This window comes from Manacus candei, unplaced genomic scaffold (assembly GCF_025592945.1).
Source record: "Manacus candei isolate 608988 ecotype Guabito, Panama unplaced genomic scaffold, ASM2559294v1 h1tg000065l, whole genome shotgun sequence".
Lineage (NCBI taxonomy): Eukaryota > Metazoa > Chordata > Aves > Passeriformes > Pipridae > Manacus > Manacus candei.
Window position 1 is genome coordinate 8170001 of NW_026138113.1, and position 27500 is coordinate 8197500.

The following is a 27500-nucleotide window of genomic DNA, read 5'->3' on the forward strand; positions in this document are numbered from 1 at the left end:
AAAGCAAGTCTCTAGGGCTTAAAAGTAGAGGTGGCTACACCTCCAACCTACCTTTCTGGTAACAAAAGCTTGTATTCTTAGGGCTCAACTAAAGAGTATTACCAGCATGTCCTGATACAGGGCAAGCACGTGTGGTTGCTGGAACTGAGCTTGTTCCCTGCTGCCCCTGCTGTGCAGGCTGGCTTGGAGTTGAGTTGGTAGCTCTTCCAGTTCTATGAGGGGTGCAGAGAGAATTCCTGAACAAAAAATAGAGACATGAGTTCTGACCCATTTCATGTCTGTGTGATAGCTGCATCTGAGGGTTCCTGGAGAACCTGTGACAGGGCCAGTGCTGCTCATGGCTTTGTACCTGCATCAGCAGATGATACTCAAGTGGAATTTAAGAAGACTTTGGCTAACTCAGTTCCCATCTGTGGAGTATCCCTCCACCCTTGTCCCTAGCAAACCCAGCCTGCACTTGTGGCAGCTTTTCTAGTCATGGCTTGATCTAGTTGATGGTACCAATTTAATGCTCTTCCTTATTTCAGATGAAGGTTCCCTACTTGTACTTCCAAAGACTTTACTGCCCAGCCTAGCTGCAGTTTAGATGGTCTCAAAGTTTATAGGACAGTTACTTTGGGGTTTAAATAAAACCCAGAAGCTTGGCTGCAGTTTCACAGGCTAGCATATGAGTGAGTGAGGGGGAAGGAGACATTAGGCAGAGGTCCAAGAAGAGGCTGATATGCCAGTGTATTTTCTGTTTATTTTTATTGTTATTATTATTCTAAGTATTTTCTATTTGTACACGGCAATCACACGGAGTGTGACATTCCTAGGAGCTCAGTCATGGACAGCCTGAGTCCCTGAAGAACCAAAATGCCTCTCACAGCACAGGCCCACCTGAGATGCACAGGCAGTGCTGGGCATTTGTAGGTGTGGGCATTGGCAGGGTCCCAGATCCTCCCTCCCTGCCTTCTGAACCCCAGCAAGGTGGGAAGGTGGGCATGGCATGCATGCTAGGTGGAAAGAAGCCGTGGTGGGATCTTACCAGCCCCCAGCTGGGGTGACCACAGCTTTCCCACAGTGCCAGTGTGGCCTCTGCAGGCTTCTCTTCCCTCTCTCCCTGCTCCTTCCATGGAATTATTCATCCCTGAATGATACTCCTTTTTCTTCTGCTATGAAACACACTCATTATTTCTAGACTATTTCCCACTTCTTTCTGGATTTTTTTGTACCTTAAACTTTCACTGTCCTCAGGCATGACCAGAGACCTCGAGAGGACACAGCCTTACTTTGGGGCTTGTTTAAATATTAAACTAAAGTGTAGGAGGCAGAAGTTAAGGGCAGGACTTCTTGGCCGTGTCTGGGGTTTTGAGCTCATTTCTGATCTTTCTAGAACAACAGAGACACTGTGGTGTTAATGTTAAGGATCCCCCTAGTTAGAAAATGTACAAAATGTGCAGTAGAGTTACTGCTACTTATTTTTTAAATGTGCTTTATAAGAATGGCTGTAAGTGGGATTTATACAGTTTTACTTCTGTCAGCTGTGCTTCCTGCTCATTTCTGTCCTGATTTCTAGCTGTGTCTTGTTTTAGATGACCTCTTCATTACATTTTTAGGAATGCCTTACCACATATATCATAGGCTAACGTAATTAAAAACTGGTCTACTCACATCTTATCTAACACTGAGGTAGGGGAGTAGTCTATTTATCAAAAACTGCATATTTTTCCCTTTTAGTGATCTAACAAAACTATTCAGAGAGGGACAGAAGCAAATCCAAAAAGACTTTCTGAAATGTCTTAAGCATCCACCTTAAATACTTCACACTTTCCTGGGAGATTTATGGAATACCAGGTATGATCTGACTGAGACCAAAAGGTGATTCAAAGCTTTCTGTGAACAAAAGAAAAGCAAACAGCCATTTTTCATAATTTGTAGAGAATTCAAGGAAAGAACAGAACATCTTTGATTTTGATTAGTAACTGGAAAAGGATGGGCATATAAGGATGCCATATATGTAAAGAGGAAAAATTGCAGAAGTGAAAGTTGACAGTTACTGTTCTCTTGTATATTCCAGAGCCTTTATTTTAATCTTATGGAACTAAATATGTGGTTTTATATGTCTGCATATATCTTTAATCAAGTAGATATCTGGTATGATTAATATATTCCTTGTTATTCTGTCACTGAAAATGTAGGCACTGAATTCTGAAGGGGAGGAGTTTATCAAGTATTCTATAATTCTATAATTTTATTTGTTTTCTTAAAATAGTTATGGTGCCAGTACAGTGAAGAACATTAAGGCAACATAGAACCACATTTACCACTCAATGGTATCAAGGTCACCACAGTTATTTCCTACTCTGTGTGAAAATAATACCGTGGTTTCTTAGATGCCACTATTTAGTCCCTATGTGTAAATGCTGACTTTTTGGATGTGACCACTATAGTGTAATTATAATGAACTTTGAAAGAGGGATAAGGAATGAAAGTGAATGTTACTGAAAAGACAAGCAGTAGTAGTGGACAAATGCAGAACACTTTCTATTGCTGTCTCTTCGGCAGTTTCTTTTAAGTCTTATCATTGAACATACTGATACTTTGCAATGAAAGTCAAACTCACTTTCATTGACACTAAAAGGACAAGGACATATGACTTGGGCAATGCAATAGCAGAGAGGTAGCTGTGAAATCCTGACATAGGAAAGGTAGGAAAATACTATGCCTATCTACCAAAACATCACATACACTAGCTTTTATATTAAATCTTGACACAGCAACTTTGTCTATATTTAAGAGTGTCTGATGGTAGGATTGTGCTATCTTTTGTGTTCTGCTCTGTCTTTATATGGGTGACAGGTTCAGTAGCTGTCTGAACATGGAGAGAGAAATCGAAGGCAGTGAAACTGCTGAAATAACACCAAGGAATAGTCTCCATTTCTTTTGCCCTGAAAGAACTGTGAAAAGACCTGAAAGTACGTTTGCAGCAGCCAGAAACTGAAGAACTCACAGCTGTGGGTACAATTGATGCCCATCAATTCCCAGGCATTCTCCTCCCAGCTCCCTGTAGTGAATAGCAATTTTTTGCAAATGTATCTTAGGGCAAGAAAAGGTGCACAGGAGTGACCCTGGTGCAGGTTCCCAGTTTATTGAGGAGAGTCATAAGTATCAGAATTAGGCATGCTACAGATACCTTGCTTTTTATATGCAGCAACACTGAAGTGATCTCATCAACTATCTGAACATTCAGCAAGTCCAAAATCAAACGCTTGTGTGTCAGATATACACAGCTGTATTTGTACTGTTGCTCTATCTAAAGAACATGCCAATTGCTTTACTTAGAGTTGAGAGAGAGACTCATTACTAAGAACATGTATAGCATTATCAATTGAAAACATTATTGTTCTTTTCCTCAGTGGTTTTAGTGTCCTTGCTTATCCTTTCACAGGAGCCTGTGCTAATGTATCTTCAGAGAATGTGGGGCCTGATTTTCTACTCCCATGCACAGTGTGACATCACTGACACCTCTGCACAGTGGCTAGGTGTGTGAGTTGGCACGGGCAGGCAACCAAGAGGACCACAAACTCAAGACTAGAATGCAAAGAGTAAATTTATTTCTATTACCTCACTAACTGGGGGATCCCCAAAGCAACCCCCCAGGCAGAAGTGCACTAGTGGAGATGCAGGCACCGTTAAACCCAGTCCATGCCAGAGGATCCCTGGCTTGCTGTTCACACAGGCTTATCAAGAGTTATTCCCAGCTGCAAGGTCACTCGAGCCACCTACAGTCCTCCTCGCCAGTCTTCCGCTTTTTAACCCGTTCCTCCCAACTTGCAGCCTCAAGAGACCACTGCTGCTGGGGCTGGAAATGTGGGATAGGAGATCTGCAGAGGCACTTGAAGCATATGGGAAAAGGAACAAATATATAAGCATATAATGCTTTAAGTGTCCCACCCCTCTTGCCAGGGAAGTAAAGCACCCAGTTAAACAGGCACCACCGACAAGTTGTGTGATTAGATGTAGTCCTGAAGATCTTGAATGATATCCTCCATGCCAACTGGTTCTGCAGGTCAAAGCAACACATGCCTTCAAACTCAGAACAGCATTTATGATGTTGAAGGGCGACGTAGCTCATCAGTAATCGATGTTGTAAGGTATACAGCAGTTACTCCCAAATTTAAGGCAACAGCTGCCTTGGATGTCCCAGTTAAACCTTGCCACGAGGGCACAAGCCAGCTGGTCTATAGTCACTTCTCAGAAAGAATAATAAGACATTAGTTACAGTAAAAAACAACCACACGCAAGTATTTACATATTGATTTTGCAGAAATGTATATAAGATATGCTGTCATGGTACAAGCCTACAAAGCACAAGAAGCCAGCCTGTGGTAAGGGGGAAAAAGAAGAGTGTCATCTCTGTCCTGTAACATATACGCTGTTGCTCCAGCTCCTTCAGCTAATATTGCTCCAGGCTTGGTAACTTGAGATGGGGTAATTGCCCACACAGATTGGAGACGTGTGGCTTGCCCTTTTTCAGATTGAATTTTGTTTGGATGTTGGGTTTGTGACACCAATAACAGAGTTCCAATGCACCCCCCCCTAGATAATGCACAGGAAATCATCAAAGACACATGAAATACAAGAACTTGAGAATATGATATTAACAGAGGATGGAGAATAAAGGGGAATAGACAGAGTACAGAACCATACTGTATTGTCAGGGGTTATTATACGAATGGTCACATCTAGATTAATAGGTTGTAGGATCCATTGGTGTAAAATTCCATTTCCCTTTGGCTAATATTTTGGGAGAGACACTATCTGGAGGATTTTTGGTCCTCACTGTGTTTCGTACTGAAGGTGTACAGTCACACTATCTTGGCCTGTGATTCTTGCAGTGTCCAAGCTGTATTTTGAATTAATTTTCCCATTGGGGTAAAATAGATAGCAGTGCCTTGGAATGCCTTGGACCAAAATTCTACAGATTTTTTTTATCTTTTGGTCCATTCATCTGCCTCAATCCCCACAAGGCTATATCATCTAGAATTATTACTTCTAATTCAAAAGGATTTCCTTGTCTAGGAGTGGATAATTGAAACTCTTTTGGAGTATAAGTATGTGTGATCTATACCACATCCCTGTCTGCTAACTCTGACTAAATCTCAATCTCAAAATCTGAGTACTCACTCCAGATATTTCCATCCCATTCCTTGGGATCCCGTGAAGTTTTCAAAGTTGGAGCACGAACCTGGGAGATCAAAACCTTATTTTCCACATATTTATGCCTAGGTGACACCAGCTGCTGTATAGTGCATTGCTGCTCATAGCACTGCTCTGCTTGAGTGGTAGTGACTTCATGAGCGATCACGTTTGCAGCCTGTAAAGTCACAACTTCCTTTTCCAGCTCTCTCACTTTACTCAGCAGCGCTGTAACTTCCCGTTCCAGAGCTCTAGCGTAGGTAACCAATTCCAGCTCCCTCACTTTGCTCTGCAGTGCTATGGCTTCACAGTCGCGAGCTCTGGCGTAGGTGAGTAGTTCCAGCTCGCTCACTTTACTCTGCAGGGCTATGACTTCACGGTCTAGAGCTCTGAGACCAGTAGCCAACAGCCATCCCAGTCTCCCTGCTAGCTTGCGGGAGGACTTTGATGCCGCTTTCCACGGCAATCCGCGCATGGCAACCTCGACCCTGTGGGGGTTCACCACCACCCCGTCATCTATTTCAGGCCATGTCTCTGGAGTGGCCATTGTAGCCAGGAAAGTGGCCACGGGGGTCCAGCGCTCAGTACTGGGCCATCCTGGAATGTTGGGGTTCACCATCACAGCCTCCCCAGGCCCCGACTTTTTCAGCTTTTTCGGCTTTCTCAGCTTTTTTGATTTTTTGGCTAGCCATGGCATGGTTGCTCCTGGATCTGTGTGTAAGTCGGCACAGGCAGGCAGCAGGGACAGACACAAACTCTGGCTAGAACACAAAGAGTAAATTTATTTCTGTTACCTCGCTAACGGGGGGATCCCTGAAGCAACGCCCAGGCAGAGGCACATGAGCAGGGACAGAGGCACCGTTAAACTCAGTCCAGACCACAGGATCACTGGCTGCTGTTCACACTGGTTTATCAAGGGTTATTCCCAGCTGCAAGGTGATTTACAGTCTTTCCCTCCAGTCTTCTGCTTTTAACCTGTTCCCCTAACAGAAGGAAATAAAGACACATCAGAATAGTAGCACTTTGTGCTAATTTACGTGTGTTTTGCAAAAATACAAACGATTGTGCAAAGCAATGGAGAATCAGAGTGTGTAGGGCACTAGTTTTATATTGTTTTTCCCCAAAATTACATGACATGATCTTTTATCAGCCAAATTTGGCCAGAACTAAAACTTTTCTTAGTATAAAATGTGCAATTTATGGTGTTTACAAAGTATAACTTTTTACAGTGGAAGAAGGATGCCCAGCTGTATGTTCAGACACCACAATTACAAGGTAGGTGAGTGTGTGATCCAGTTGTTGTTTTACTAGGCTTTTAGCTATTTTCTGCCCTTGACTGGCATTAAGTTCACAGTCCTTCTGTTGAAAGAATTCTGATTGATTAAACATTTTTGTATTTTTTTACTTCCTGACATGTTTGAACAGCACTGCTGACTTGAATTTAGCTTGATGAGGCTAGTGAGCCTAGAAAACATGCGAAGCTTTTTGAAGTTAAATCCTCAACACACTGCACTACTGTGCTTATTCATCATGGGGGTTTTCACAGCTCTAGTCAGAATTTCAAAAGATTCCATAGCCAAAGAAAATACCAAACTTTAGGTAGCAGGACTTTCTTAAACTGCAGAGTAAATTTTGGCAAGTAGAGGAAGTAGTGTTTCAAACTGTTTTCATTGTTGCTGTGCTTGTAGAAAAGTCCATAGGAGAGAAACCAAAAACAAAATTAAGATTACTGTATTGAGAATAAATATACCAAAGGTCAGTTTTAAAAAAAAATTAAGTAGGGCAGACTCTTTAATAGTGACCATTTCAGACACTGGGTTCTATTCAGTAACAGTCACAGTAACAGTAGGTAGTATAATAGAAACAATGTGAGAGTCATCAGATCAATTTAAAATAATTCTGTAAATTCTTGAATGAAAATGAAACAAAGAAAACCACATTTGAGCTGATTCGTTTATGTAATTTCCTTATATTTAGTAGAGAAAGTGGCTTCTTTAGTCATATTTTTAATTATATTTAATCAAATGCATAAAACTGGTTCTCAGCTGCACATGTGAAATCATACTGAAGACAGAGGATTAAACGAAATAGGTTGTAACTGTACTCAAACCTTGAAGGCATAAGCTTTTTACTTTTAGGATACCATCAGAAAACGAGTGTCCTTCTAATCTGCATGAAAAAATTGTGGGACAGGTGGACTCTTTCTCTAAGGCATAATATGAACATCAGTTGACATTTATACTGTGGAAGGATGAGTGTTGTTGCATTAAGGGTATGGGTATTCAGCAGAAAACAAACCCCCTTAAAGTCCAGCTGGTCCTCAGAGATCAGAGGGGCTGGGTGTGGCTGGGTTTAATTTCTGATTATAGTCAATAATCCCTATAGGGCTGGTCGAGTTCAAAAGAAGAACTTACATGAGCACAGATGCAGAAGCAGTGCAGTTACCAATCCAGGAATATAGATCTGATCTTGTTCAATAAGGACTTTTCATGATCCAGATTCATGAATGTGTATTGAAGGTTTATTGAAGCAACAGGAAAGCAGGTTCAGGATTGCCGGTGATAAATGCACTGGCTACAGAGTGTTGATGTGTGCTGCAGCAGAAAGTACAGTGAGAGAGATTCTAATAGCGCTATATATATATATATATATATATGATGAATATTCCCGGGTATACTCCAACACAGTTGGAGGCACAAAACTCACCTAAAGGCGTCCCTTCAGGAGAGAAAGAGAGACAGTCTGTTGACAAATCCTGAGCAGGCAGAGATGTTTTCCCCCTTCAGAGGTGTTTTCCCATTCTAGAGGTGTTTTCCCCTTCTAGAAGTGTTTTCCCCTTCCAGAGGTGGTTTCCCTCTCCAAAGGTGTTTTCCTCCTCCAAAGGTTTTTTCTCTTCTGGCCTGTTCTGCCCCGAAGCTCCCCTTTTATACTATAAGTTTTGGTCTGTTCCAAGGGGATGAAACAATCTCGTGTTATGATGGGTTTTGGTGACTTTGGTCATATATGTGTCGTAGATCCCATGTTCTCCTTCTTTTGAATCCCAAGGGATGTGTAAGTTAATATGTTAATGGAGCTTAATGAGAGTCTCTGTTACTCAGTCAGAATTTATAATTGAGAAAAGAGGTAGAATAAACACTTTGGCCCTCCTCCTCCACGTACTGAGGCGGCAGTAAAGGCTCTCTGACCTTCATCAGAGGCTCTTTGTGCACATCCTTATCTCCTTAACGAAACAGATTTATAACAAGTGTTGTTTTTCACAGTGAAGGGAGTGTGGCTATTGGTTGGTGCTGAGGCTTGATGTTCTCCTGTGCCTCATTGCAACAACACTGGGCCATGAGACCTCTGAGGTCTTGCTCAAGCCAGGTGCAAGATAAGTAAGAGGCCCAGCTCATGTTTTTCTCAACCAGTCTCATTAACTCTTCACTGTCTTAAAGCAACACTGTACAGTTCTGACCATTTGCTGTTGAGCATGTAATAGTTATTGTGTAGGTGTTTCTTTTATATATTTTATTATTTCATTTTCTGTTACCGTGTCAGAAGTGATAGTGAAGTAAGAATAGAGTCATTCCCTGTTCTAATACCAGTTATTATTATCTTTTGAAGTATAAAGTAGAATGGCAAGAGTGTGAACTAAGAGTCTTCCAGGTTTGTGGTTGGTATTTTGTCAGTGCGACCCCGTCTCACACCGGTGATCGAGCTCAGTAGGCATTAGCACTGAGCTAACCGGGCTTGTTGGCCTGTGACAGTGCCAGCAGCAGGAATGTCACTGCTCTAAAAACTTGCAAGACTGTGCACCAGGAAAGAGGCACTGTGCTTCAGAGTGATAGGAAACCACGAAAGCTGTCCATCTACTCCGTTGCATGCTGAAAGAGAGCGTGCACAGAACTAGCATTAGAAATAGTTTTTGCTGGTGTAAATATTGCATCTACTATTTTCTTGGACTCTTTTATAGCATAGCCTGCTGATAAGCTGGAATGCAACCTATATGTGAGGAGAGATATGGACAAATAGGTGACCTGCTCTGAAGTTTTTGGTATATAAGGTCTTCCCTTTGATTATCTGTGTCTGGGTCGGTGAACAGAAATTCGGAACTTCCCTTGAGACAAGTAACATGCAATGTTTGCTCGTGTATTTGCTTCCCTTTCAAATATTCCACAGACTGTACAGACAAAAGACGGATTAGGCTTTGCATCAGATTTACTGGAGCTCTACCTCCTTGCCTTTGGACTCCAGCTTGCATTTTACACTCCTGTCTGAAGTTGCTGAAGAATTAAGCTTGTGTGTGTACTGCTTGTACATAACAGGCTTTCCCAAGTGACTATTTAGCACTATTAGAAAAAAAAAAACCAAAAAAACAACAAACCAAGACTAGCAGTAAGATTCTGGTAAATGTAAATGGATTCTATTTAAAAATTGCTCATGGCATCTTTTTGTAATGACCATCTTTTTGCTGCACGTGGAGTACTGGTGGCATTAGTGAACTAAAGATACACAGATTTTTAGGGTTTTGGACCTGATTTGCATTTACAGTACAGATGTTTAACACTTTTTGGCACTTTTTTTGGACTTAGACTAGGAAGAAATGTAAGGCAGGTACACTTCAAGCCTTCCTGATACTGCTTGACTGGTGTGAATTGTGTAGATATCAAGGTACGCTCTTGTAGCGTTTGTAGTTTAAAACTTCTAGTTCTGCTTGGTATACCAGTGCCATCTACTATGTTTTAATCAGTTACATCAGATGTGAGTTTACAGCAGCAATTTGGAGCCAAACCTGAGCACAGTGATGATTTTGACTGCTTTTCTGTAAATGTTGTGTTTTGTGAAATACTCCTTTCTTTGGTGTCTGTCACTGGATAATGTTTTTCTAAATCCTCATCTGAATTTTTATTTGTTTATTTTTTAATTTCCTGTCAATAGAAATGGAATCAGTGGCTCTGTCTGTTATTAATATTTAAAATGTGGGTGTTTGGGTTTTTTTAACACACAGACTGCTATGCCCCTTTAAATTTCCTTCAGTTTTTCTTTACCTCTAAACAATCTTTCATTACGAAGTTGTTTATCTGAGAAGAAAGTGAGACTGTCTCTTTGTATTGCTGAATAACATCACTCTTTTTCTCAAGAAGTCATTACACACTGACATCATATTGTTCTTCATTAGATGATCTGTTGCCTGAAAGTATCTTGGTGACACTGAACTTGAAAGCAACAAGAGTACAAGTGCTAGGATGCCTGGAGAGCAGAGACTGGCAATACCTTGCTCAAGCAGATATCCAAGATAATTTTAAAAAGGCATTAACAAATGCAAGCCACCCCCACAGAGGTAATTTTCACCTCTGAATTTTTGCTTGTTTCATAGTCCAGCCCAGACTTCAGCCATCACTGTTACAATGCTGGAAGCCAAGTCCTACCTAGCAACGATAGCCATGTACAATAATTTAAACTTAAAGAAAAATAACACAGCTGCTGGTAGAGTAGTGTCCAGAGATTTCTAGGTGCTTTCCAACAATAAAATGGTGGTTTCTGTCCAGAAAATGTATGTGTGTGCATGAAAAAGACCTTCAGTAATCACAAAGACCACAATTAGTGCTGTAATTGTCATTCCCTGATTAGTTGGAAACCTTATATACCCAATGGATTTTATTTTCCTATTCATGAGTTACATGAGAAAAGATCACAATATAGTTGCTTGTGAAATCTGTGCAAGTATTACTTTGATTTGTGCTGTTTCACACATCATTTATTATGAACTTTCAAAATTCTTAATCATGTGACTGATTACATGGCTCTAGTGGTGAGTTTTAGTATGATGACTGGAGGAGAATTAGCCTCAAGTCTTTGTAAGTGTAAACATACCATGCAAAAAAAAAAAAAAAAAGATTAGCTTTTCTTACAGATAGTGTATTTTTCTCTTAATTGTACTGTTCTGGCTAATATTCCTGCCATGCACTTATTTAACGTAGAAGGAAGAACCAACATCCAAAGATGCCGAAAAAATTCTCCTGATCATCTCCAAACCCCAACCCCTGTAGGAGAAAACTGAAAAAAGTGTGTTTGCTTTGTTTTCCTCCACAGGTGGGGTCCCTTTCCTCAGGGAGAAGGGGTAACCTGACTGCAGTTGTCTCATAAACATCTTTATGATTGTGGTAGTTTGTGGGGGTTTTTTTACTTATAATAAAACAGCAATGGAAGACTTAAAATGCATTACCCCTCAGAGCTATGAATTACACTCCCCTTCAGATGGGATGCTGGAAGGGAAGCTGTGCTGTGTGGCCCAGGGGGGTGTCCATAGTTTTCCTTGCTTATGCAACATGTCCCACCTGTTGTTTCAAGTTCCCTGTTCCCACTTAGCTGCAGTTGATACTCTTCCAGATCAGGCATTCCTGTGGCCACTAAAACACTGGTTGCACAGAAAGTAATATTAGGTGAAGTTCCTACAGCCATTATCCTTTCCAAATATCTTTTGACTTATGAGGAGCCAGAGCCACGTGGCTCATTAATTGTCCCCTGATTACCAACAAGAGCTCTGCCAGCTGTGGGGGGTGCAGTGGAATTCCAGCTTGGGAATCCCTGGTACACAGTAATCAAACACAGAGCTTGAACAGTTAATGCTCTGTTTGCAGATCCTATTGGATAACTACTGAAGTTGCATGGGTGAAATAGATAAAGTTGGGAAGTCTGCAATAGAAGTGTTTGCCTTTATACTTATTTACTCACTGTTGTTGCCTTTGTACAATAATATCTTTTCCCTGAAGGTCTTTGAAAAATTCAATCACAAAATAGAAAAAGAGTATGTTTGTTCTGGGTAAAATTTGGAAGCATTGTTCTGATGACACCTGTAAAACATAATTATAACTCCCATAGCTGCTTCCTCTCATATTTAGAGAGGAAAATTCTTTGCCTCTAATCTCAGGTGCATACCTGTGGAAGGCTTAGATTCCTTCAAGCAGTATCAAAGTAATGATAACAGTGTGCAGCTGCTGACTGTCTTTTGCTTGTTGTTACTCACCCAGCTGTTTAGAGGAGAAGAAAAAGAGAGAGAATATCTCTAATCAGCCATATGGCACAAAGTTCTATTTGCCACAGTAAGTTAAAACGTACATTACTGGTCAGCATCTTGAATGCAAATTTTGACATAGCTTTCCAGGAGCGCTAGATATAAGGGAAAACAAGATCAGATATATTTAATTCACATTATTTTATTTTATGTATAGAAATAGTTTATTCTGTCTCAGCGAAGTTTCCACAACTTGAGTCTGCTATATCCAAAAGAAGAGCATGGAGTGCAGATCTCAGCCCCTGATTTGGGCCCTAAGAGGTAAATTAAGAACTGTCGAGATTGCATTTCAGATTTCTACAGTGCAGTTTCACTTTGTTTATACATTGTACATTATACAAATTAGTATTCTGGATCAGACAACTGGACCGTGAAATCTAGAAGATGTTTTTAGTACTTGTTGATGTTTGTAGTGCATATAACCAGTAGTTTTTTCATTAAGAAAAGTTTAATTTTGTCCCTGTTTTTAAGTTGAACAAGAAGTATAGATTTTAAATAAGGGGAAAAAAGATTTTTGTCTTAAAACCCCCTCCGTCTTTTTGAGGGCAGGTGAATGTTAGAGGAGAAGTGAGGGACTCTTATGTGTTTAAAGTCAAGCTTTAAAAATTGGCTTGACTTTTAAAATTTAGCAAGTCCAATTTTTAAAGCTTTTTCTGCTGCTTCATGTGTGCATATGACTGGAACTTCTTTGGTTATGGACATATTGACTTCAAATATACTGTTTGGTAGACTCAATGTTTTTCCAAAATGTAAAAGGTAGGAGCACACCTGTGTATGTAACATTGGGAGCATGACTTTAAAAACTGAGAGGGAATGTAACCCTATTAATGTTGCTTCTCACAATACCACTACAGTGCTTTTTTAAACTCTGAAACCTACTCTATTTCCAAAGGATTTAAGGATATGATTAACTTTGTCTCCTTGCAATATACTTTAAAACAATTTCCAGAAAGAATAATACCGAGTTCTTCCAAGTGTCTTTAAAGCATAGATCTCAAAGATCTGAATTCCTGATTTGCTGCTTAATTGCTCTCAGTATTTATGTTCTGTGTATTTGTTTACATTAAACATTGATAATCTAGACATAGCAAGATACCATCCATTTAAGACATTTTTAATATAAATTCTGATCAGTAGGATGAGTGTTTTGGATGAAGCTGTTTTGGGGTACTGGTTTGCAGAGATATTAAGCTGGGAAGGAAAGTATTGTGATTGGTAAGCCAGAATAGTTTTTCTGGTTGATGCCATAAAAAATCACTGTGTACTAATGTTACTTAAAAAAGAGACATGCTTTTTCCATTTGGGTAATGATTCTGGGTAGTATAATCCAGATGAGTGGTTAGGTCTCCTGTATTTTAAAGAATCTCTCTTCTGTGATTCTTAATGTCCTTTGACTTGCTCTTCATAAGGTATCAAGAAATGTTTGATCAGATAAGAAACTTGTTTTCTAAGAATAGCTACTTGAGTGGTTCTGCACTGTTTTACAAATTTGTAATTTCACATGGTAAGGTGTTATCTCTTAAAAAATAAGCCTTGACCCATATAATCAGTACAATTGTTTGTTTCCTTATAGAAGCACTAAAATTAAAACTATCACGAGAGGATTCAAAAAAAGATTTTTCCACAGAATATAATTCCTTCATCTGATGGCCCATCTTGCTATTCTTCTCACTGTTTCCATTGCTGTTACTTAAAAGGCTTTGACAAATATAATAGACTTTGCATAATGATGCCATTGTAAGTCACTTCCAGCATATTATAGTGTGCAGTTAAAATTACTCTTGCGATTACTACTCTCCAGTGCTTCTACTTTATCATGGTACCAAATGAAATTAAGAATAGGCATATTCTTTCCTCTGCTTACCAATATTAAAAAAAATTAATCTTAAATAACATTGTTGTAATTTATTCACTTAAAATTCCTTTTGGATCTTTTTTTCCCCACAGATCATTAAGAATTATCTTGCTGTATAAATAGATTTAAAAAAAATTAGAATATATACATTTTCTGATAAAATTACTGTGAAGATGGGAGCATCTTGTAAATACTTTCTTCAGGGGACAAGACAATGTCATACACTGAAGGACTGTTCTGCAGTAATAGATATAGAATGGAAAGAACCATACTTTATTTCAATACCATGTTTTCACTAGTGATCCAAAGTGTGTGGTTATGTATCTGCAGGTTCTAGATCTGTGCATGCCCCCTTGGCAGAATCTGCCTCTTATTGTCTTTTAACCCAAGATGACAGCTTTGTTAGTTTTGATGTAGTTAGTTTTTTCCCTTAGTGACTAAGCTGGAAAAATAAGGAAGCTTTTTACCCCTTATTTCTTATTTTCCCATGAATAATAGTTCTAGAAGATGAGTGTTCTAATGCATATGATGAGAATACCCTAAATAAAATGGTATTATTAGAGGAGTTAATAATGCAATGGTGAAAATATTCAGAAACAATGAGGTAAGTGAATAATACAAAATACCATACTTTGGGGGTTTTTTATGTGTGGAAAATATTTGCTTTTCCTGTGATACTGGCTGCATCATATAAAAATGGAAGTCTTGGCTGTGGAAGTCCAGCTCAACGTTGGTGCTTTGTAGGAGCAGATAGCCAGGATTTCTGACATGTCCCAGTTTTTTATGTTACCTGGAGTGGTGGGCAACAGTCTTCTGGAAGGGTGTTCCCTGTAAATGGATGTAACTGGGGGACTGCCCTTATGTATTTTGTTGTGTCTGGAATACAGTAACTCTAAACCCAAGCTATGAGAGGAAAACAGACAGCCAAAATGACAATGCAGTATGGTCCCCTCCAACTGGATGGGAAGCTACCAAATCATTGATCTTATGTGTCCCACTTATAGCACATGACATGTTCAGGAAACATGCACTGTGGTTGCTTCACTGCTGTCTGTCCAAAATCATAGTCTGTAAAGCTCAGCCCTTGAAGACTCAGCTCTGACATGCCACCTCTCTTATTCTTCACTAGAATGCGTTTATATTTAAGGATACTTAAGTCTACAGTTGCTTTATAACAATCTGCTAGTCTGGAGCAGAGGAGACAAGAAGTTCTAAGCATGCTGTACTGCAGCCTGCTCCCTCTTGAGTCCCCTGCACTGTGACTCCTGTCAGAAACATCTGATGTCTACCAAAAATCTACTTTAGTTGTAAAATCTGCTGGTAGAATTGTCTCAAGGAAATCAGAAGGCAGACAAGCCAGCAGCTTTTGTTTCTCTTGCCCTAACACCTCGTGAAAAGGGTGTCTTCTGCCTCACAACTCTTCTTTAAGGTTTCGGAGATCTTTTGGGCATCTGTGCCAATAGCAGTCTCAAACTACTGGTTTAGACAATTAGATTAAAAAAGTATTCCTCTACATGTTTTAGCTTTCAAATAAGTCTTCATAACCTTCCTTTTCCTTTGGGCCTCAGATACTAAATAGCTTAAACTTTGGTCTCAACTGTATTGACCTTGTCTCACAAGCCTTTAACCAGGGTTAACAGAGTTTACCTGGTTAAGGAAGGATCGCAGGGTTTAGGGAGTTCAGGCTTTGGTCAGCATTAACCCCCTAATCTGTTTCTTTCTGAAATGCTGACAGTCTTTGATCATGCACTGCACATTTAATAGTTTCACTCACGACTTCCATTGCCAGAGTTAACTGAAAACTGTTAAAAACATTAGGGGTTTTTAATTCTGTATTGTCAAGAACGAAGCTGCATTCTGCCTGGTGTCTGTCTTGCTGTCAGTCATTGCTTGCAGTCTCAGAAGGAAGCACTGTTTATGCTTCTCCTGTCTTCCATGTGTTCAGTTTCAAATCTGGGAAGGTTTTTAACTTTCCCTTAGAAGATTTTCTTAGTTACTTTGCTATTTACTTTTAGTATGATGTGATATTCAGCAATCAGCCAGAGCTTCCAATGGCTGAAGAAATCTGTTTGGGATCTGGTTCCAGTTGACTCTACATAGTGACAGAACTTCCTAATGTCCCATCAGATGTTTTGTTCTAGGGCCTGGATGTGGTGTGCCACTGAGCTGTGGATAGGTTATCCTGGTCCTTTCATGATTCTGCTGGTGGTCCACAGCTGTCATCTTCATTTGGGATGAGGGGTGAATAGAGTCTAAACCAATTGGTACTTTTCTCTCTTGCTTGTTTGTTTTGCTTACTTATTTATTTTAGTACTGAGGAGAGATTTCAGATTGAAAGCCACTGAGTTTGGAGACTGACTTTGTTGCCACAGCAGAGGCAGGGCATAGTTCCCACGTGCCATCAAGCCAGTGCATTCTTATACCTACCAACCAACTCTTAGCTGATGATGGCTGTTTTTCACCACATGTAAGCAGGCTCTAACCATCAATCTCTAGGTGGAATATTCTGTATGGTATTAGCAGTTCCTACAATCTCATTTGGTTTGAGGTGAGCTTTGGAAAGATGATGTTTGTGAGGATCTTTGTTCTTCCTTTCATTTTATAGCACATTATTATTGTTTACCTCTGTATTTCTGTGTACTGCTTATACTAGGGATTGGTACCTGTGTAACTGTTGCACCTCCTGCTGATTTTCTTTTAAATATATTTTTGTCCCTAGTGTACTGGCAAAAGCCACATGTTAATCAGGTGTCCTATTGCTGAGAGGGCCTTTAGGGAGGAAATTTTTTCCCGGTAGTTACTCTTGGAGAAGTATTAGCTAATGATGTGATCAGGTCTTAGGGTTTATAAGTAAGGACTATGCACAATAAGTACAGTAAAGTTCTATAAGTCTTGCCAAATTTAGTTAATTGCTCAAATGCCTGGATACCTGTATAAAGTCAGCCATTAGAAATGGATGCATCTTTATGCTACTAACAGTGTGTCAAGTACTTTGCTGTCTTTGGTTTTAGAGGACGTCTTGGGAAAGTCTGTTTGACTGTCTGCACAGTATGGACTCAAAAGCTTTAAAGATTTCTCTCCATGCGTGTTTCTTTGTAGATGGTGTCCACTTCTCATCACACTTCTTATCTTATGCTCCTTTGTTTTTGGAGTCTATTTTGCCTTGTCTTTTGATATTTTCTATAGAGATCTGTGTTTTATTCCAGGATGGACAGATCTGTTTATAGGAAGACATTATTTCAACTATTCGTAAAATAAAAATATTTAACCAGCACCACTGGGTCAGTTTCTCCATGTTTAATACATAAACAGCTAACTTTTACACTAATTTTTTTTTTTAGTTGATAAATCTCAAAACAATTGGAGCAGAGGTAAAAATATTGCTAATTCTATTCAACAGTTTGCAAAACTTAGGCAAGAAATACAAAAGAATTGGCCTGAGGTCATTCAGTATTCCAGTGGAAGAGCCAGTGGAGCAACTCCTGAGTTTCAGTCTAGTGATTTATATGCTAGCCTATACTGAGTTTCTGTAGCTGGATTCTGTAGTTCTTTTTTTAGAAAATTGCAGATCTTTCTGCAGCCAGTATTCATCATGGGTAGGTTCAAAGTAAAAGTATTGTATCTGCTATCAAGTAGGTTGATAACTCTATATTTGCATCATTCTTCTTGAACTGGCTGAGACCATTTTTTTTTCTGTCACACAATGGCAAGTGTCCAGTACATTGAAATAGATGCAATTACAACAGAAATTAGTGTGAGTTTTTAACCAGGCAGCTTTAGTAAGTAGTGGCTGCTGAGGTTGATGGCTAAAGCAGTACTAGTTGTTCAACTTGACAACTGATGGAATCTCCTAGAATAGTTTTAATTTGATATGTTGACTGATATATAACCATAAGCAATGTTCAGATTGCTAGAACACCCTTCACATTTCCATTAATTAAAGGGTCGATGTCTCTCTTATTAGTTGGTGTTAAGTTTATTTCCATTTAAGATGTTCTGTGTTTTGGAGACGCCTTTAACAATTGTTAACAACCAAATGGTTAGTTGAAGTGCTGTTACCTAATCTCACCTCCAGTTTACTTGCTTTTCTGGCTATCCAAGGGATCATAAAATACTCTCTCACCTTGTGGAAGTTCACTACCTACTGGCTGACTGGTTGTAGAGGAACACACATCAGTTTAATGAACTTGTGTTAACATCCAGGAGAAACTCGTTCAGAGATAAAAATCAGTTGTTAATTGGCAGAGTAGATTCATTTAATCTCTGAGGAAAGAGAACATCAGTAAAAAATATCATTATATCTGATGCTGAGGCTGTATGGGTGGCCTTCCAGTCATAAGCTTGACTGAATTTAATATTTATTCCAATGTACCTTTTAATTTCAATTATTTTCTGGGAACTTTTTAGATATCCATTATGGAAATTTAGGAAATTTGCTTCTTGCCATGCATTCTTCTCTTCTTAACCTGAAAGGAACTGTACTGTTAATAAAAGCTGTACTTTCCTATTTAAATAGAAATATGCTTTTCCCCAAAATTATGGCATATTTTGTCAAATGAAAAAAGTGGGTAACATTAAACTAAGTCCTATCCCATAGCACTGTTTTAATCAGGTTTTAAAAAGTCCTATAAATTGTTCTATTTGACAATTTTGACTTGGAAAGAGAAACCTAACACTAAGTAGTAATGAAAGCCCAACCCAATCAACCTCACTGAAGTCATCAACCCAGTTACTGTTGATGCTCATGGATTCACAGAGTCTGATTGAAGTTACAAGGTGTTGTTTTAATGATTTTATGCAAGCAACTGGCAATTCTACACAGTTGAGGTGAGTAGTGTATGTGTATTTCAGAAAGTAGGTACATGATGATATTTTAATAAAGCATAGCCAGATCTGTTAAATAATAGTGTGTACAAGCCCAAATACAGGTGACAGTTCTCAAGAACTCATATATTATTTCTGGGGGATACAGGGTGTACAAATACCAGAATTTACTTTGAAGAAGAAGAATATCCACAGATATTATTAGATTTATTAATTTATTGAGGTAACCACAGGTCATATTGCATTTTGTGAGCCACAAAATGATTCTTATTCTGAACAACCCTTTAATTTGGAAGATATTACTTTCCTGGGCTTAAAACACTGGGGTCCTAATTTCTGGCAATATTCTCTTCCCTTGGAGGCTGCTGTTGGATTGAAATCCGTTGTTGGAGCCATACAGTCACTGCTGGGTTATCAAGTTGTACACTGGTGATTCATATCTAAATTATGTTCCTTTCTTTTTTTTTGTTTTAAATCATATTTAAAATTGTAAATAAAGCTACTTCAGACTTTCTTATATGTTCCACTCCAGTTGAAGTGAAATGTCTCTTTTGGTGCCAGGACGTTGTAGAGACTTAAACTGGCATAGTTCCTCTGAAATCATCAATCATTCCAATGTACCAGAGGTCTGGATTAGGTCTTAGTTTTCACAAATTTAACAGATTTTTTTTTTAAGTAAGGAGAAAAGAAAAAGATGACAGACAGAAATGATTAAGAAAAATAAAATAGCAGCTAATTTAATCAAAAGCATATATGCCAATAAAGCCAAGTACAACTGTGAAAAGGAAATAAACAAAACAAAGCAAGAATTCTATAATTTGACATGTTTGCTTGACAGATAGTACTTTTTGGACCAGCACTTGTGCTGGTGTAAAGTGACATAAGCATATAAATGCCAATGGAATTTGCTGATTGTCCCCACTGAGAATCTGGTCCCTGTTATTTAAAACAAGGATTGTATCAGATGTTCCACTGTTCATTCAAAAAACAATTCACTTCTGAATTAAAAGGCTCTCAAGGTGTTTTCATAAAATCATGCTGGCCATAGCACAAGGTTCCTATTTAATCAAGGCATCTTTGAATTGTGAAACTTTTCCTACTTGAATTTCTAACATAATTTTCTATGGTTATATTCTAAGTGCCAGCCATAAAAAAATCCTGTTTGTTCTTTCTTTTGGGTCAGTCACCACTTGGGTGTTTATGAAAGGATTGATGTATATACTGTCCAAAAGGATTTGGTAGGGGGTAGATTTGAATCACAAAAGTGATTATGTTATTTTACTTAGGAAAAAGTCTTTTTTGTACCCTTTTCCATATAAAAAAAAAAAGATAAAATCCTATGTAAATAATAAGTGTTTTCCCTGTAATGAATGTTCCTTTCATTCTGCATTTCTGTATAATATTGGAAATTGTGTTTTTATTAGAAGAGGTATTGGATGGAAGCCAACAATTTTTTCTTTTAACTTGATATTTTGGGCTCTGATCTTTGTTAAAACTACAATGGCATGTATCTAGTACAGTCAGAGGTCATTTCTATAGCTACTACCATTTCCTATCATTTCTGGGGAATGTTTGTTTTCAAAACAAAGAATTGGGTTAAAGCTTAAGTATCGTATTTCAGAACATATTTCAAACTGAAATTAAGAATGCTAAAACCTTTCCTTTAAAGGTCAGATGATATTTATTATTATTATAAAAATGATCTGTGATTTATGAATTTAACTTCTCGTAAACCTCCTTTGTAACAGAATATGCAGTCAGAAGCTTAACATTACATTGTTTTCCTTTGACAACGTATCCACGAGACCACTGCAGCTGTTCCTTTACTCACAATAGCAGATTAATTAACACAATCATATGCTGTTGGCTCCTACTCAATGAGTAGGTCTGCAGTGGGATAGATAGGTAAATCCTTTAAATGTGTATGAGATAAAGAATATACTATAGTAGTTTCATAACTAGCCAGTTTTGCTTCTGACTAGTCAGCCCTATCAGCAATGGTTCACTGACTACAGAAGCTGTGAGCTTACATTTCAAAGGCAGCCACACCTATTACGGAGCAATAATGCCTGAATCATTGCAAAACTCAAATATGTAAAAGCACAGGCACACTCAGAATTCACCATATTTGCTAAAATAACAGGCAATCTGCTTCAAGCATTTTGAGTTTATAGAGTAACCAGGAAAAAAAAGAAGGGACATTTTTGTTGGCTGCTTCATTTAAAAAAAAAAAAAAAAGTTCAATCATTGCTTTCCTTTAATATCTTAATCTGGTCATTATTCACTTTTTACCCACTGTGTATTAGAAATACTTGTAAGCAGCGGCCATGGCATCAGTTTTAAGCACCAGAAGAATTTTTCATCCATTTCTCTGTGTGTGCTAATGAACATGTGAGCAGCTAAATCTCCTTTTCCTAAACAAACAATCATCAACACCATGTAAGTATTTATTTGGCAACTTTAGCTTACATTTTAGTGGATGCTAAAACCTTTGTTACCAGTAATATAGCTCCTTTTTTTATTTTTCCATTTATTTTTATTTTATTTTTTGGTTTGGTTTATGTTGGGGGTTTTTTAACTTTAAAGAGAAATAACCTTTTGGGGAAAGAGGTAAGCATCAAATTTAAGAAAATGTCCTTCAGGCTTTCCACTACAACCCATGAGAAAAAATAATTGTATGCTTTGTTACATCGTTTACACACAAACTGAGAGCACAGCAAACTACTACATTGAAATTGTCTCATTTAAGGGACAAAGAAAACTCATTGTGAGACCTCTTTGCTGAAAAAAAAAAAAAGCTAAACCACTTGCTAGTTTAAATCATAGAAGTCCTTTCTGGTCCATTTTTTACTGCAGTTGTGGTTATGTCCTTTTACATATTCTATGAGTTTTATGTAATGGTATAAATATGCATTTTGATCATAATAAAACATAAAAAGTAGAGAACATGACTGATTTTGAATGGAGGGTTTTGCTTGCACAGGAACAGCAGCATTAGACTTACAGATGGGAGAAAACCAAGTTCAGAATCTTTTTGTGCAGTACAGTTGTTGAAAAATAAACACTTTAATAGCACCCAGCTTTATATCTGAGAGTCCTGAGTACCCAAAGCTAGTATTTTGAGAAGAAAAAAAACCAGAGCTGGTGAGCTGGCTCCAGTTTACTCAAAGATGAAAGCAGGCAGATTTTTGGGGAGACAAGGTGGATAGAAAATTTCCTTAACTACTTCTGAGTGCTTCTGCTCCTTGCTCTGAGAGCAGAATATGCTCTCAGGTCTTTCAGGTATAGTTTCTCTGACAAAAATAACTGTAAAGAGAAGCTTCTGCTGCCTTCAGCCTTCTCATTTCCCAGGACTGATGTACTTGCACTGGGCAGCAGGGTCATGCTCTGCAGAGTAGGAGCTGCAGCACTTTCTCCCTCAGGCTGGCTCAGGAGGCCCAGGAGGAGATGAGGGTACAGCAAATGGGTGAGGGGGTGCCAGGGCAGTGTGAGAGATCACCCTGAGTAAGGCTGACTGACAGATGATAACATCAGTGTGTGTGCTATGACTGCTTGGTACCAGGGATGCTGAACTTAATTCATCAAGGCATCTGGGTGATGTATAATTTCAAGATGTAGTAGTGTTACCCTATAAAATCCAGGGGGTTATCTCATTATTTAAATAGGAAGGGGAGGTTCAAGAATTTTAGTGGAGAGTATTACTCAACAGATGACTGTTACTCAACCTTATTAATTGTATATTTATAATATATTTCCCACTTTATATATATATATATATTATTAGATTCACTGTACTGATGAGCAGCTGAAATCAAAGGAACTAAGAATCTTATTTTCAGTTGAAAAAGCAGTAGCTGCCAGGCAGTGAGCTCTTCTGAAAAATCACTTGCTTTTAACCATCCTGCCTAAAGTTACAGGCTTATCTCACTGCACTGTTGGATCTAGAACAAATGTCTTGACTCTTGATCAAAGAAACAAAAGGCACCATCTTATATGGTATCAGTGCTGGGAACTGTGCTCAGGTGTGCTGTGATTTACAGACTGGATTCCAGTTCTCTCTGGATTGCTCCAGTGCTATGAGACTCAGGTGCTACAGGAGTTTTTTTCAGCAGGCTAAGAAACATGTTTGGCCACTTGTCAGACTAAAGACCATGCCCTGCTTTTCTCAGAAGGAGAATTTTCCATAATTTAGTTTGTGTAATTACCTTCTTTAAGCCTAAATTGTCCATGCAGTTTCAATTTGATACCATTTTTCTTACTCTGTTTTCTAACTCTCTGTTGTTTCAGATCCTTTTAAATAATTGTTGCTTTCTGTCCCTGTGACAGGTGAAGAGGTGCCTGTGTAAACATACCTGCTGCAACCTCTGTTGGACTTTGTATTCTATTAAGATAAAAGTGTTTAAATTTATATGAAAACATTAAGCTCTTAGTGAAATTTATCTGAAGATAGACTCAAAGCCTCTCCATCTTCTGTCATCCCAACCCAAATTTAGGATCTGAAAATCTTTCCTCTTTTGATAGATTGTACTTGTCTTACCCGGTAGTTTCTATGTTTTAAAGTTCCCTCTGAATTTATGTTAAGGATTCCTGTTTTCCAGGACTTACAGTGAAATAGTTGGAAATGTCTTTTCCTGTTCTGTGACGCAACAGCAATGTTTTGTGGGGCTCTTATTGAACAATGCAGAAGACCACTGCCAATGGATGGAACTTCCCACCACTGGGAATTGCTGCAATAAATGTTCCTTGAGAAGTTTTTGAGAACAAAGAGGTACTTGATAAAAGCAAGAAAATGGAAAGCTTAGAAAACAAGGTCATAGAGAGGCCCATCAGTTTGTACCTGCACAACAGCCTGTGAATAAGGATTGTATTTTTTATATTAGAATAAGGTGTTCATTTTTGTCAAGTCCACTCTGCAATTATAAATATTTTATTCAGTGTAACTTTGCAAGTGTCTTGCAATGTGGATTTCTTACAACAATCTATATATGGAGTGGCACAGTAGTATTGATTTGTGTGATAGCTTCTACCTGTGATGTTTGTCCTTTAGTCTGTCGGGTCATATGTGCTGAAATGAGTTGAACATATAGCTTTAAATATTTAGGTTTACTTTAGTCTACTTCAAGGTTGTTGTTGATGTTATGGGGCTGGGATAGGATTGGGAATAAAATCAAATGAGCTTCTTTTTTCCACAAACTTTTCTGTAAGCCCAGGTAAGTAATTCTATATTTATGTAGTCTTTATAGTCCCTGCTGTTCTAAAATACAGATGGGCTTTCTTTGTTGAATGCATTGAGATCTGTGGATAAACATTTGTGCACAAAAGCTAAATGGTGGCAGTGCCGTGGTTTGTGGTGTGTTGAGCTCAGGAAAGCTGAGCTGAGCCCCACCCCTCTGGTTTTTAATATTTAAACAGGATAGTTGGTGATTTCTATTTCAAACTGCATCCAAATACTATTCTCTGAGTTTGTAGCAGATGAATTAGTTCCCACTTTATCACTAGTTATCAAAACTTCAATTAACAGTAAATTCATACTGGGGATAATAGAAGTTTTGTAGAGTTGTGTTTGTTTTTTTTTTTTTCTCATGGATAGTCATCAGAAGACTTGAGTATGCAAACCTTTCAGGATTCCTTTTGGCCTTTGGATAAGGAGAGTTAAGCTTTTTTAATTTTACTGACCTAAAACATTTCTAATGTACTCTTTTTAAAATTAAGGGGACTTTATTTAATTATGAATTAGAGGATTTGGTCGAAAATATCTTTGCACCCAACTATCCAAAAGCCCAGAAATACCACTAAAATAAGCATGGTATTATCTGTACTTATCAAATTGTCCATTCTCTTCAGCTGCTAACTGTATGCTCCGGCACTGAAAGGTGTGTCACACAAACCCGTATTTCTTTAGAAATGTATGGTTAGGAGTTTTTAAAAGATGACTGTCAGGGGTTGAGTCATCAGTGGCATCATGGTTAAATTCCCACTAAAAAAAAATTATTAGCCTCTGACATTGACCTTTATAATAAACTTGCTTTTTATCACAACATTTGTAAGGTGCAGGACAGACTTGTGTTGGTTTATAGGTCTGTCCTTCACCACAGTAGCACAGTGCTGGCCATGGCAGAATCACTTCACAGGTACATTGAGTTCCATGCTTCCCTGTTTGCTATAATGGATATCTTGAAAGGTAAACAAATAATTTATTTCCTTAATGTTATTTTTTCCCTAAAAACAAATATTGAATTTGTTTCTTAAAAAGAAAAAAAAAAATCTTAAACCAAACAACACTATTAAATATGAGATAAGTGTAGACTGGGAATAATTGTTTTGAGTTTAGCTTCAGTAATTGAGCTTGAGGTTTGTTGCTTGCTCTGCTCCTGAAAAAGAATTTGTACCTGAAAAACATTTCTACTTTTTCAGGTTATGTTAACTGTTTTGGTATTAGTTAAGTTTTAATATAAGCTGTTACTTCTTGCAAATTCTGCTGTTTATGTCCTTAGTTCATCATAGCTATAACAGCATTATTGCTATAAAATATAGTAGAGAATTGCAGTAAAAATTACTGAAACATATTCTACCTTTAAAATTGAATGAGGCTTCTATTGACATCAGCATTAAAAGGCCAAACTGAGAAGATATCATTACTGACACAGAGGAACATTTTGCCTTTGTTCATAGTGAGTTATTAGTGAGGCATGCCTTGTACATGTTTCCCCAAAGACTCCAAAATTTCCACATGTTACTTCCATTCCCAGCTTCTGTGTTCTGAAAACCCTACTGTGTTTAACCCAGGGACTCTTTCACAACTCATGAAGCACATAAGTTTCCCAAAACCAAATCCTGGTTTCGCTGAGCTCTAAGCAAAAATGCAGCTCAAACAACACACTGGGCTGTGACTGGACCGTGAAAAGCACCACCCAGTTCTCAGTGTTAAGAGATGGAAAACTTTGTTCCCTTCCCATTCTGGTACCACGCTGAGAAAAGGGCTGAGTTTCTGAGCTTGGACAGCTTTGAAATGAGGAGCTGGTGGAAATGAGATTGTGCCTGTGAAGTACTAGAAGGATTTTCTGTGTCTGGTGGCCCAGGTTGCAAACAAGCTGTGCCTGGTGCTTTTCCTGAACGTGTCTGCAAGAAGTCAAACTCCCAACAGCCAGGAAAGAGAGAGAACTGATTTGACAATTAATCTCAGGCTTGTTGTTGGAGGTCAGGGCTGCAGGGTTTCAGCATCAGCTATGATTTTTACTTCAACAAAGTTTTTTTTGAAACTTAAGTACTACTTAAATACATAGTTTTTTTCCTTACTGTGTTTGTTAATAGGTTGGTTTATATTTGAAATACTGAGAAATACTTCTTTGTTGGAAGTAGGTGTTTTTGTGGAGTGAGATAGATGACATGAAATAATGCTGATTTTCCCCCCATTCAGGGTATGTTCCTAAGGTTGTAGGGAGTGTAAAACTCATAAGGGATATTTAATGAAAATTATCAAGGTGGCAATTAGCTGGATGAATGCAATGGAATAATTTTTTTTTGCTATATTCTTGTGCTAGTATTTCTATCTCAGTAACAAACATAAAATTGTTTGATGTAGGCCATGGAAATGGGATGTTTGCATCCAACAGTCCTGCAGAAAGCCACAGAGAAGAGCAGTGCAGATCTGAGGCTTGATGTGCTATACTGCTTGACGGTGTACAGTGCATACTCCAGGAGAGTTTTGTTCAGGTGTCTTAATGGGCTTTGACAGGTTGTTTGTAGCTTAATTTACAAATGAATTTGATTAAAGAGCTCAATGAAAGAGTCTATATTCAAGTCTGGATTTGAAGTTGTGGTCTACTAAAATGAAATGGAGGCTCCCAAATTAACACCTCAGGAAATATTTGATTATCTTCATAGTTTGGGATTGTTTTCCACCCAGATAGTCTGTGAAGTACAAATGAATAAGCTACCCCTTTTGCCACCATTATCAATGACAAGGCTTTTATTTGACTGTAATATTACAGGCATTATCATAAGCTGAAGTGTCTTGTGCTGAGTTGTACACAGGTCTAGTTCAGTTATAGTTGGGGGATGAAAAACTGTCTTTGTTCTTTCTGTTCCAATTTCTAACCCCCCAAAAGCCTCTTCAGGCCATGGGCTGTGAAGGAGCCATGGAGGGAGGAACAAGGCCACAGATATGTGAAGCCAGTGCCAGGAGATGTTTATACTCAGCAATAAAGAGTGAGGTACTGCAGACTTCACAGAATGACTGTACTTTTTTTGTTGTGCTGGAATTCTGGACCTCTTAGAGTTTCAGCAAGTAGGAACTTAAATGAAGGTTAAGCTAAAGGCCAGGACCATGTTTTAATATGTATATAGGTTTTGTTGTTTTGAATCTTTCCTTGATTCCTGGGATAAACTCTGTGCTTATACAATAAAAAAGAAAACTGATGAATTAGGAAATAGGAAGGGTTCATCTCTGGGATTAATTTGTCCAAACTGATGCAGGCAGTGCAGGTTTTGACTGGGGCTCTGAGTGATATGAAAAGATATTTGGGAAGTACTCCTCAGCTGAAATGGTTAAATATTCAGTTCTGTGTTCCTCATTTCTTGTAGATT

General features: G+C 38.4%; 2 protein-coding genes across 9 annotated transcripts in view; one reads left to right on the forward strand and one right to left on the reverse strand.

The window, feature by feature from the left end:
* ZNF536 (zinc finger protein 536) overlaps positions 1 to 27500 on the forward strand; it is a 345963-nt gene that overhangs the window by 167238 nt on the left and 151225 nt on the right. The gene's annotated exons all lie outside the window — the stretch shown is intronic.
* LOC127479122 (uncharacterized) lies at positions 2892 to 8340 on the reverse strand. Its single transcript, XM_051805702.1, has 2 exons — positions 7888 to 8340; positions 2892 to 6164 (listed from the first exon to the last, which is right to left on the reverse strand). Exon 2 carries the CDS (start codon positions 5876 to 5878, stop codon positions 5138 to 5140), a length of 741 nt encoding a protein of 246 aa, XP_051661662.1. The 5' UTR covers positions 5879 to 6164; positions 7888 to 8340; the 3' UTR covers positions 2892 to 5137.

Excerpts from the sequence above, each read along its gene's own strand:
- LOC127479122 (XM_051805702.1), bottom strand. The coding sequence starts at position 5,878 with ATGCCATGGCTAGCCAAAAAATCAAAAAAGCTGAGAAAGCCGAAAAAG.